At 33.9% G+C, this 13,910-nt stretch overlaps 1 protein-coding gene across 1 annotated transcript in view; it reads left to right on the forward strand.

Moving 5' to 3' along the window:
* The window catches only part of SMC1 (structural maintenance of chromosomes 1), a 551,991-nt gene that overhangs the window by 289,349 nt on the left and 248,732 nt on the right, over positions 1–13,910 (forward strand). The window contains exons 16-17 of the mRNA XM_090412308.1: positions 803–871; positions 3,021–3,154. Coding sequence (XP_090268434.1) covers positions 803–871; positions 3,021–3,154 — 203 coding nt within the window. The remainder of the gene's footprint in view (positions 1–802; positions 872–3,020; positions 3,155–13,910) is intronic.

Here is a 13,910-nt window from a genome sequence, read left to right on the forward strand (position 1 = left end):
CATATTCCTATAACCAAAGTTTTAATTATTTTCTGAAAGCTGATATATATCTCTAGCCTTTCCTTAAATAAACAGATTATATCAATAGCTTTCTTAGGCTCCAGAACTCTTAGCTCAAGGTACTAGTTTCAAGTGGCAAGAAGTATCCCATACTGCTGCTATTGAAAGTTTTCTCACTTGGTTAGACTATAAATTAAAAGGATACCAAGAAATTATATTTGCAGTTTAATCTTTATCCAAGTGTAATCAAAGAAAGTTTGCATGCAAAGTATCTTCAGAATTGGGCGACTTGTATATAGAAGCAAATAACTTCACATCAATTGTCTTAATGTTCCATAATGCCAAGCACACGCTCTTTTGGACGTGTTTAATGTTATGTATTATGGGAGGAGCCACTACCCAGACCAGTTTCAACCTTTATTGAGGTTTTATTCCATTATGATTTATTTCATTTAATTGATAATGGATAGTTATTTTGTTGAAAAATTCAGTTTAAAAATGTAGAATATTCAGATGGCACTATATGGGAATTTCATTTTTAAAAGGCTGCACAATTAACTACTGTTGATTGAAACAAGTTTTATTATATCTATTATTTAGTAACCACAAACAGAAAATCTGTAATATCCAGTGTTGCATAAAGCAATTCTAATCGATTTGTCTCTCTCTTGTTACTATCCATGAAATTAGCATATCTAATCTTACTGGATAACTGTACTAGTCATGCATTTTTTTTTTTTTTTAATTAGATATGGTATTTTAGTAAATTTATAATTTTTATCTATGTTTTGTTCTCTTCTAGGAAAAGAGAGTTATAGCTACTCTTGAACGGGAAATTAGTTCATTAGAAAAAGAACTAGAATCTTTTGAGGTAAATTTTTTTCTTTTCAGTTTATTTTATTTTGTATTACTTGTTTATTGTGAGTGAAAAACAGAATAAAGCTGATTCCAGAAAAAAAAAAATTCTATTATGTACAAACATAATAAAATACTGTACTTGTTTTATTGCAGTCACATGAAACCAGTCTGTGGCATTGTTTACCAAGTGAATAGCATCTCTGATTGTTTGAATTGTATTGTCATGTATTTATTTGTGAAGGTTTTTAGGTTATTTTCATTGCTCATTGTGAAACCACCATAATTATGCTTATTTAGAAGCCCCAAATGGCTTGAAATATTACCATTTTTGGTTTCTAGAATGTAGTTCTCAGATTTTTTTTTATCCTTTTATCACCCACTGAGTATGTATCCTATAGATTATTTCTAACATCTTCTCCCCCTTCTCAGGAATGTGTAATGCCATGCATTATAGTGAGAAGCATTACTCTGAGCAATTTTGATCATTATTGAGCTCGCATCAGTAGAAGCTAGATACATGGAAATGTTAGAAAAAAGTAAAATCTGAAAGGTGACCTTTTGAAGATCTGCAAATCACAGGTCAGTTTGGAAGAAAATTGGTGGAAAGAAGCTGGAAATAATGAAATCTAGATTGTGCTGGAGTAGTAGTATCATATACATCAGCGTTTCCCAAACTATGTTCCATGGAACACAGGTGTTCCATGAAAAATTATCAAAATTAATGTAAGCCTAGAACGAGCAACCCTTTACTTTTTCATCTCAATAAAGGTTGAAACCAGCCTGGGTAGTACCCCTTCCCATGATGCATTGCATTATGGGATACTAAGGCAATTGATATCAAGTTGTTGTTCTTCACTTGCAGACTTTGTTTGCTTACACTAGGATAAAGAATTAAAAAAGAATATTATTTCTTGGCATCTTTAATTTAATTGTAGCATGGTGAACTGCTTTACGCTTGACACCTGGTTGCACATTTTCCAGATCTACAAAAACTTAAGAGATATTATTATATTCCAGTGATTCTCAACTATTTGTCTTAAAGTGAAATTATGAATCCTGACAACCCCTGTTTGCCCGAACCCAGCTTGTTGTTGTTTAAGTTTTCTTTCCACAATTTTTCTTAGCCTCCTCTCCAGTATGCTTGCATAAATCTTATCTGAAACATTTGGTAGGGAAATTCATCTGTAATTCTCACATTGTTTTTTTTTTTTTTTCTCTTTTTGTGTAGGTGATTCAAGAACTCTATTGCAGTTATGAATTCAACCTTCTGCTCATTCCTTCTGAATTATGCACTGCAGCCACTGCAAAACTTATATAAATCCATATATCAGCATTTCTAGTTGAATATCATTCATTCCAGCTACCTTTCCACATTTCATGTTTTTGATGATTTTTCATAGCTGTCAAAACATTTTGACCTTCCTGATATTTATCTTCTGTATTCTTACCAGTTTTTACATGACTTTCTCTTAGCTGCTTTTACACGGTGCTTTACTTTTTGTTTTCTTTGTGTTCTCTCAGAGCCCAAGCTAAATTACTAACTAGGAACTTCTGATATAGTCAGGAAAATAATACTTTTCCTGACTTTACCATGAACTTCTTAATTTTTTATCCTTGCGAATAATCTCATACCTTTGTTGCTAAATCAGTGAGTGTTTTCTTCAGTCTGCCATTGCATCGTCAAAGTTTGATTCTTATTTTCAGGATCAAACCTGACACTACATGCCAGGCGAATTTTTCAGTCCTAATTCTTGAGAATAGCATTCCTTATTGCACAGTTTTAGCTATATGGAAATTTTGTTTATAAATGTAAGTACATTGCTTTATTTTTGTTGTATAGTAACTTATAACAAAATTGTTAATAGTTTTCATTGAGCAGGTTTTTTTATTTTGGATTTAATTAAAATGCAAGCTGAACTTAAATTGTATCTCCCTTTGTAATTAATGTATCTACATATCGTAAGAGAATAAGATAATATAATCTTTCCTATTTTCCTTATTAGCAGAAAGGATTAATAAGTAATTGCATTATTATTTATAGCAATTTCATTTTTATTCTTTATATCACCTCCCCCCGCCCCATCTCTCTCTCTGTGTGTGTGTGTGAGAGAAAATGGCATCCTCTCTCTTTCTTTTTTCATTTATTTGTTTTTCTTATGCAGCCTCGAATACAAGATATTGAAGAAAAAATGAAATCTAGAGAATCAAAAATTCAAGAAGTAAAGGAATCTATGAATACTGTTGAAGATCGTGTGTTTTCTGAATTTTGCCATTCAATTCGAGTAGAAAATATTAGGTAAATTACTGTATTTATAAATTTCATAGTGAAAAATATCATTTGGATATTTTAATTTTTATCTTTGTTGCCTGGTCTTTCTTATACATAAACAAAACTGTGTGTGTGTCTGTGACAGTGAGTAAGTGAGTTACATTGCTGCTGATTAAATACAGTAATTACAAAACATTACTAACATAGATGTCATCCTGTTGTATAGGATAAATATTTCATTTGGAAATGGCTAAGGAAATTTTTTAAAAAAATTCTAGGGGGGAGGGGGGGTTCAGCATTTTTTCATCCAAGTTAAGCTTAATATCAACTTGTAACAAAACAGACTAAGAAGAATTGCAATTTAAAGTGCAGTCAACACACACATTGAGTGTGTGTCAACAGCATTTGTGAGCATTTATGGCAATTGGGATAACATGCTTCATTAATTATTATAGTGCGTGTGTTTGATATATTTTGAAAGTTTTTTTTAGTTAAACTATATATTAAAGATGCTGTGAAATTAAGCAAATAAAATTTGTGTGTGAAAGTATTTTCATGACTGGGCTACTTGTATACACAGGCTAATGACTTCACATCAATTGCCTTGGTATCCCATAATGCACTGGTGAGATCTTTCTAAACAATAAATACAAAATGTTATATTCAGGCAATAACAGTCAGGGAAAAGAAGGAGTAGCTATAGTATCCAACACTAAATACGATGCTAATCTTCTTGAATGGCAGGCAATATCAAGTAGAGTAATGTGGACAAATATCAGAATGGGGAACTGGACAATGAGACTTATATGCGAGTATGGTCCCACAGAAGGTTCTACTAGGGTTGAAGTGGGGGAATTTTTTTGAGGCTTTAGAGAAAGCAACTGACAAAATGAAAAAGGAAAAGTTTTTCCTTGTTGGGGATCTAAATAGCAGAGTAGGAAATGATTGTGAGACATACAAAAATATTTTGGGAAAATTTGGAGAAAAGAGCAAAGCTAATAATAATGGCAAATACCTATTGGATTTCTGTTCAGGACATGGACAGGTTATTACTAACACCATGTTCCATCATAAAAATGTGCACAAATTTACATGGAGAGAAGAGGCAAGGAATAAGAAAAGTCTCATTGACTTTATTATTGTTGATAGTGATGTTTTCTCCCTGGTGCAGGACACTAGAGTGTACAGAAGATTTGAAATTGGAAGTGATCACCATTTAGTCTTGAGCAGGATAAAACTGAATTTCATATTGAAAAGAAGAACATGTAAGAAAGTTTTAAAGCAAATAAAAGTTGAGCAGCTATGAGATGTGAACTGTCGACTAAAATACACAAACATGATTGAAGAAAAAATGAAAGAGTTTGAGAACAGGAACCAAACCTTGGAGATTCAGTGGCAAGCCCTGAAGAAAACATTGATTGATTCAGCCAGAGAGGCATGTGTTGAGGTTGTCTGCAAGGATAGAAAAATCAGAACTCCATGTGTCCACCATGGACACAGGATAGAAAGGCAGTGAAGGAAAAGAAGAAAGCATATTGAAAGTTCCTAGCAAATAAGTCAATTTGTGCTCTTAGAGAATACAGAGACAAATGTAAGAAAGCTAAACACCATGTAAAACTAGCTAAACAAAAGTCAAGGGAAGACTTTGACAAGAACATAAAAAAATGAAAGAAAAAAAGTGTAAAAGGAATTAGAGATGATAAAGGTGACATAAAAACTGGAGAAAAAGACATCCTTTATGTATGGAGCAATTGTTTCGAAAAATTGCTAAATGAAACAAGCAGTGACAGCACAGTGGTAAAAAAATGCTCAACAGGCATGCAATCAGAAATCCATACTTGATGTAGAAAAAGCCATCCAAAACCTGAAATTTGGATAGGCAGCAGGAGTAGATGATATTCAACTAGAAATGCCCAAGTATGGAGGTGTAAAAGTCTTTCAGAGGCGGCACTGCATAATTCAGAAGGCCTGGACATAGGGACAACTTCCAGATGATTCGAGTAGAGCTCTAATGGCACCCATATACAAAAACAGAAATAAAACTAAATGTGAGTATTACAGATATTTACCTACTGAGTTTCCTGGTAAGGTTTATACAAGTATAGAAAAAGTTGAGAAATTTGAGATGGATTGTAGAAAGGAAGCTTGGTGAAGAACAAGCTGGATTCAGGCTAAATAGTGGCTCTCAGGATCAGAGTTTTACTTTATGATTAATAGTTGAGAAATCGTGGTAATATAAAAAAAATTGTATTTAAGTTTTGTAGAACTGCAATAGGTATATGACAGTGTGCCAAGGGAAATGCTATTCAAAACGCTACAGTTATATGGTGTCATTGGGGCATTATATCAAGCAATACTTAGTCTTTATTTGAATTGTTAAGGCAGCAGTTAGAATTGAAGGAAGTATAGGAAGATATGTTTAATGTTAATTCTGGTGTCAGACTAGGATGTACATTATCCCCCCTCTGTTATTCATTATCTATATGGATCACATTATGAAGGAAAGTGATATTAAACATGATATCAAAATTGTAGATGTTAATGTCAGCTCTATACTTTATGCGGTGATGTTATACTTCTAAATAAATCCGCTATAAGTCTGCAAGATTCCCTGACTAATCGAATAACTGTTGTAATAAATTTGGTATGAAAATCAGCAATAGCAAGATAAAGACAATGAAAACAGGCAGAAAACATTGAAAATATCAACTTCATTGTGAATGGAGAACCTATAGAACAAGTAAAACATTTCAGCTGCTTAGCACAATTTTTAGTGAAGACGGTAAATTAAATATGGAAATAGATAACAGAATCAACAAAGCTGTATGTTAGGAAGTCAAATGAATAAATTTATATGGAATAAGAGAGAAATTAGTCAAAACACTAAATCAGCTGTATTCAAGACAGTGTTTAAACCAATTTTAACTTATGGATCTGTGAGCTGGGTTAGAAATAAAACCTTTAACCAAATACCACAGATATGAGAGTCCTGAGAAAGATTAGGGGCATGAACAGATAGCATTAGTGGCAATAACGTATTAAATACAAGGATGTTCGGAAAGAACTTGACATTGTTAGTATCCAAGAATGTGTTAGCAGAGAAGAAAAATTAGCAAAACAAGTGTTCTCTGCCAGGTTCGTTGGATTAGTGACAAAGTGATGAATCACAATGTGTGTGAGTGAAATTTTGCTGCAAACTTGGTAAAAATTTAGACATGGATTTATGGCTATGATGTTGAAACCAAGATGATGCAATTGTCACAGTGGGTAGGGAAAGGGTCTCCTCGACCAAAAAAGCATGGATGAATCGGTCAATAATCAAGGTGATGTTGATTGTGTTTTTTTTATTGGAAAGGCATTATGAATTTGCACCACATGGTCAGATGGCAAACAAAAAGTTGTACCAGGAAGTTTTAGTGCGTTTGAGAGATTCTGTGTGCAGGAAGATGCCTGATTTTTTGAAAACCAGACTTGGATGTTGCACCACATCAATCAGACATCAGAACATGAGACCTGCGTTATGCCATATCCACCCTATTCTTCAGACTTTTTCCTGTTTCCCAAACTTAAACCACTTTGAAAGGATGTCATTTCCAAACCATAGAGGAGATTCCGATAAGCAAACTGCACGGCATCACAGAAAGTGCATTCTAGGAAGCATTCCAACAATGGAAGAAACGTGAGAATGATGTATCGCCAGTAGAGGGGGACTACTTTGAAGTGGACAGTGCTTAAAATGTCGTAAAATAAGCAATAAAGTCTTCATAGGAAAAAAGGTCGGTTTTTTTTTTTTTTTTTTTTTTTTTTTTTTTTTTTTTTTTTGAACATGGCTTGTATAATGCTGTGCATTATGGGAAGGTCCATTACCCAAACTGCTTTCAACATTTATTGAGGTCTTGTCAGTGGGACCCAGAATGGATACCATTTTTACTACTTTTTTTTTATGGGAAGTATATGATCTGCATTATTCAACCTTGGTATCCATTCTGGGTCTGTCTCCCACTGATGAGACCTCAATAAAAGTTGAAACCAGATTGGATAGTGGTTCTTCCCATAATGCATATCATTATACAATCTCTAAAGGATGTGCATTTTGCAATTAATATGGTCATTAGGCTCTACATACAAATAGCCCAGTCATGAAGATACTTCATACTCAAACCTTTTTTGCTTGCACTTACAAAGGATTAAACCAAGAATATGATTGTGATTGCTATAATTAGATTCAACCACATTCTGAATATATTGGGTTTCAAAAACACAACATTCTGTTTCTCAAAAGCCGGGTACAGTTTATTTGTTTTCAAAAAATATAACAACTCTCGATTCTTTTATTTTTATTTTTTTTTAAAGAATCATCATAATTAGCAATTCTTGATATATACCCTCAAGGAATGCATAGAATAATGATAGTATTACAGATATTACTTCCACTAGCTTCCTGTTGATTTCTTGCAGAGTAAACTTTATTTTAAGGTCTTCAATATTGTCAGGGTCTTTTCCTTCCATTCTGGCCTTGAATAACGAGTTTGCCATTCTGACTATTTTGCCTTAGATTAGCTATGCCTGAGTTTCTTTTTAATCGCATCATTTTTACTATATTTTACTATTATTTTTAAATGTAAAAATTGCAAAATATTTAAAAATAATAGGTGTAATTAACTCTGTATTAAATCAAACCTAGTTCAAAAACAAACCAGACTAAAAATATACAATACATTAGCACTACCAGTCTTATTGTATGGAAGTGAAATCTGGACAATAAAACAAAATGACAAACAAAGGTTAATAATAGCAGAAATGAAGTTTATGAGAAAAACTGCAAAGTATACTCTATTTGATCACAAAAGAAACGGAGAAATTATGAAAGAATTAAATCAAGAATCAGTAATAGAAAAAATTAAAAAATATAAACATAAATGGATGGAACACGTTCAAAGAATGAAAATAGGAAGATTACCAAAACATGCCTTAAGGTACAAGCAATTAGGAAAAAGAAAACCAGGACGTCCTCTTAAACGATCAACGATGACATCTGAGGCCTAGCATGTCAGAACAAGGCACGCTAGGCCTAAATTCAGGCCCCACTTCCGGACTGATAGGCCGGTTCTCCTTGAATTCTGATGACTCGAAATTTGAAAACTCGAAAGGGTGTTTTCTGCGCCTACAGTGCCCGAGTTCCGGACTGGTAGGCCGGTTCTCCTTGAATCCTTGACTTGAAGGGGGGGGGGGGGTTCTCCCCCCGGCACCCACGCTGCCCAACCCCCTGAGTTCTGGACTGGTAGGCCTGTTCTTCTTGAATTCTGATGACTTGAATTTTGAAGACTCATCACTCAGGGTAGCCCTGAGTTTCAAAATGTTTCAAATAACTCGACAAAAAATGTTACATAAAAAAAGCCTTATCATTTTATATTATAGAGTAGATAAGAGAGGAATTAGTCAAAACACTAACCTAGTTCTATATAAGATAATGTTCAAACCAATTTTAACTTATGGATCAACAACTGAAGCAACATTTCTTCAGATTTTGCCACAAAGTTAATGCTATGGGACTTTTTTTTCCAAAATGATATTTATTATTATACTACTGAAAACTGATTAGTATTCATTTTGAGTTTCAAATCCCCTACATACTTTTATAGCCTGAACCAGTGTGAATGTATCCACGTATCAAGAATAATGTGGTGAATAAAACTTTTTGGGTTTTTGGTGTGTTCTTCCCATATTAATTTATGCACATCTTTATGTTGGAACATAATGATGCTAATCACTATTTCAACTTTTTAGAAAACTCTATGCCTGAGATTCATATGCTACTCTCTTTAGGTGTCCAAGAGGAACAACTTTTTTTTCTTTATGTCCGGTGCTCTCTCTCTCTCTCTCTTCCCCCCCCCCCCTCTCTAATGACTTGATGAATGTCTCTTTTTCCTTAGTAGAGGTTTCTATTAGACAATAGGCACAAATAAGTCATTGTCCAATTCTCTGTTTTGAAAGATGCCAAATCACTCTTTTAAGTTCCCTGCCATTTCAAATTCTGCAACTCTCTTTCCTGATAACCATTCTTAACATCTTAGAATTATTATTTAGATGTATCTAACCATCTCTTAACAGCAGTTGTGACAATATGACAGTATTGGAATTCTTCTTTAATATTAGTTTCACCCCTTTTCTCTTTTTTTAATTCATATTATTGATGTTGCCTGCCTTCATTGAGCTTGATGATGTTCCAGTAGCTGACTTTTTACTATTCACTCTGGTCCCCATGAAAACCTACTGGTACTTGTTTACTTTCCCAGTTCTTTTCACATTTGATCATGATGTACCATTATATTTTGGGTTTAAGCCAATATAGAATATAGTTTGGTTGTCTTGTCTCTTCTTTAGGTGGATATGTAGTAATCTTGTGCATCATGAGAATGTGAAGATTGGAAATTGAGGCAGAAGTTTTCAGAAGTCTGTCATTTCATACTTTTTATGGAAGTCTTCTCTCATTAATCTTTTTCTCTTAAAGCACACTGCTACTCATATAACATAACTTAATTTTCTCTAAGCACATTTGTTGATTTACTTTTGAAGAATTTTATAAGTTCTTTGCTCTGGGCTATTGCTTAATTCTAACAGTTAGTTCTTATTTTTCTATCTTGCAGAGAACTGCAGAATATTCTTCCTTGGCCAAGGTCTGTCATTGTTTTCTTCAGATCTTGCCATTCAATCTTTAAGGTTTGGTTGTTTTCACTTTTCCTTTGTTAGTTATCAGAGGTACAAGAGTTGCATCTGCCCTGTGATGTTCATTTTGTGTATCAACAACTTCTAAAGGGTTCAGATAATGGGTAAGTTAGTATATCATACAAACAAAATGGAAAACATGTGTCTTTCATATTTGAAGGATTGTAAAATTGAGCATTTTATTGATCTTGAAAATCGCGATGTTACTACAAGAATTTACTGAGAGAATCTAAAACAGTTTTGTTTAATATATAATATATACATATATATAATTCAGTATTTTTCCTATGTGTGTTTTTCCATGCCTTAAAATGTTCATACTATGAGAATTTTATTTTTTGGATTCTTTCCTGTATCTAAATTTATTTACTTTATATTATTTTCCCTAGATCTTAAAATAAATCTCATGTATTACATTCAGTTACTTTTTTTCTCATAAATAAGACAAGAGAACTGTAATCCACAAAAAAAGCTTAATTAATATAACAAATGTACAGATATAATTATTTTATGTAAAATTTTTTAAAATGATTTCAGAAGAGCTGTACATTCTTTCTGTCTCTCTCTCTCATTCACACGCACACACATTTTACCATCAACCACGGCTTAATTATTGGAATAGATAGCAACGCCCATTCAGTTTTACGGTTTAATAAGAACACAAACAATAGAGGTAAAAATTTGGAAGAGTTCATAGTATCAAATTCCCTACACATACTAAACAACAACTGTAGCACTCCATCATTCGAAAATACCAGAGGAAGCAGCTTCATCGATCTAACAATGGCAAACAATGCTATTATAACCTGGGTTTCTGAATGGAAATACGAAGAAGAAAGCTCTTCTGACCATCGCATAATAAGTTTCATTATCAGTAACAAAAATTTAAACGGAATAGACACCATCTCATTAACATCAAATACTTCACCAATAAAGCCAACCTAGAGAAATTTATAAAAGCATTAAAAAGAGAATTTTCACGCTTAATCTCAGAACATCACTTTAATGCGAACAGTGAAAAACAGCTCAGCTTAGACAAAAACCTAGCCATCTGGGCATCAGCACAAACTGATATAGACTTCCTTGCTTTTGCACTTTCATCAGATCTGAAAAAATCCAGCAATCAAACCCTCAGAACAACCAAGAAGATAAACATCGATGGAAGAAAATCAGTACCGTGGTGGAACGATGAACTAACATTCCTAAGAAAACGTGTCAACGCACTCAGACGACTATACCAAAGAACATACAATAACCAAGATTTAATAGAGAGAGCAGAAGATAGAACTACTATAAAGCCAAATACAGCTATCAGTCCAAAATTACAAACGTGAAAACAGAATCATGGATTTGTACAGTTTCAACCGTATTGAATCCTTGGAATTGCATATATAAATTAGCAGCAAGCGAGAACAAGACAACACCTATACTATCAAGAAAACAGGCGACACCTACACTAAAAACTTAACAGAAACTACAACTATTATGATAGAGAAGTTTATTCCCAATGATGATGAAACAACAGATGAAGAAATCCGCAGACTTACAGAAAAAGAACTTACAGCGTCGATATTAAGATCAATGGATCCAAGAAAAACTCCTGGAGAAGACAGAATAAGCAGCGACATACTCTTAACAGTGTTTCTCGAATTCCCCTAATTCATAACAACAGTTAATTAACAACAAATGCCTAAAAAGAGGATGATTTCCTTCAATATGGAAACCCTCAAAAATTATACCTATAATCAAACCAGGAAAAGAAACATCCGACGAAATTAATAAATACAGACTAATCAGCCTCATAAACGTTGCTGGTAAGGTAGTAGAAAAACTTCTAATAAACCCATTAATGCACTACGTCTGCTCAAGAAACTTATCAAGCAGCAATCAATATGCATTTAGACCTCAGCACAGTAGATGCAATTATGGAGGTGAAAGGGTTCACAGAACACAGTCTACAGCAAAAAAAAAAAAAAAAAAGACGTAGTGCTGATCTCACTCGATGTACAAGGAGCCTTCAATGCTGTGTGGTGGCCAGCCATAATCAATCAATTAATAGATGTAAAATGCCCTAAAAACTTACTCTACCTTAAAAAAAATTATTTTTCAGACAGAAGAGCAACTATGACACTAAAAACTACAACTGTAACGAAAAAAGTCAAACAAGGCTGTCTGCAAGGTTCCGTTCCTGCTGTGGACCAGGTTTCTGGAACATCCAGAATGACTCGCTTTTAAGACTTCCTGTCACTACTGAAACAAAAAGTCATAGCCTTTACCGATGATGCGATGATAATGATTCGGGGATGCGACGGCTTTCAGTTAGAAGTTACGGCCAACGAAGAACTCTTTAAAATTGCAGAGTGGACATGCGAGTAAGACCTTCAATAGCACCAAGTCTAAAGTGCTCCACATCTCACGAAAAAAATCAAAACAACCTGTAACAGTCTTCCTAAACGGAGAAGTTCTAGAGGTAGCCAGTGAGCTAAAATACCTAGGAGTAACAATAGACGAAAAATTCACCTTCAGTTCATCTCATATGTTGCCAAAAAAAGCTTACAAATAGTAAACCTCCTAGCTAAGTCGGCAAGGATTAAGTGAGGATTAGGCCAATGAAAACGATATATACCGGTGTTATACTACCACTGATATCTTATGCTGCACCTGCCTGGAAACATACTCTAAAATCAAAGATAAGATGACAAAAACTAAACAGAGTTCAATGCCTTATAGCCATATGCATAATTAAAGGATACAGGACAATATCTTTCAAGGCAGCTTGCGTTATTGCAGCTCTAACACCAATCTGCCTGAAAATACAGGAATTATCTCTTATATATATATGAAGTCACTTCTGGAAGATATATCAAAAGTTACAACATCGATCCAATTGCTACAAACATCCGCTTCACTACAGTAAATGGCTTCACCCAGTAAAGAAAACAAATATTAATGAGAAGGAAAGCTCCGAAAGTGACAAATTCCAAATATACACTGATGGAAGCAAAACCGAAAGGAACGTCAGTTATTCTTTCACTGCATACAATAGACAGTCCATTATACAAGAACGCTGCTCTAGACTGCATTCTCTCTGTTCCAACAACCAAGCAGAACAACTTGCTTTGGTTCATTCACTTACATCTCCAGGAATTAGAACCCAACACCTCTCAGCAAAAGACCGCAACAATTTACAGTAATAGTAGAAGCACTATAGATGGCATAAAAAACCAGAACAACCATATTGCATTAATAGAACAGGCAAGAAATCTGGTTTGCAGTCTCACTCTAGAGGGTTGGGAAATCAAATTCTGCTGGGGGAAAGTGCATAGTGGAATAGCAGGAAACGAGAGAGAGTGTATCAGTTGGCTAAAGAAACAGCTAGAAACAAGTTACCAGAAATTCTCAAAATCTGCTATAAAGACACTTGCAGAAGAGAAAAGATAACATGTGGGAAGAAGAATGGAAATCATCAAAAAACAGATCAACAACAAAAGAATTCTTTCCTAGCATCAGAAGCAGACTCTGGCTGAAAAAACACGGCATTTCTCCAGGTTTAACCATGCTACTAATGACACACGGAAAACTAAGACACTATCTACACAGATTCCATATCCTGGAATCATCATCATGCATCTGCAGTTCACACCTTCAACAGACTGTTGACCACCTACTTTACGACTGTCAGCTATTGGACTCCATCCGGATGCCCCTAATACAACATGTCATCACTTCCAGAGACAAGTGGCCAGTGTCAAAACAGAGACTTATCGAAAAGTATTATATAGAATTAATTAATTAAATTTGCTAATAAAATCAACTTTCAGTCCTTGTGATCTAACATAAATACTGATATTATGTGAATTATATTGTATAGTATTAATATATGTATATATAAAAATCTAAATGTAAATATGAAAATTGATACAAAAATATAAATAGAAATGTTAATCAGTACTTGTAAGCTACATGTAATATAAGCATTGTAATGCAATGGAGCATGTAGGAATAAATTACCTCCTGGTAGTTTATTCCTAGTCATATTTTTAAACATTTCAGGTTT

The sequence above is a fragment of the Typopeltis vanoorti genome, chromosome 2, assembly GCF_054136105.1.
Source record: "Typopeltis vanoorti isolate ZY-2024b chromosome 2, IOZ_Tvanoo_1.0, whole genome shotgun sequence".
Lineage (NCBI taxonomy): Eukaryota > Metazoa > Arthropoda > Arachnida > Uropygi > Thelyphonidae > Typopeltis > Typopeltis vanoorti.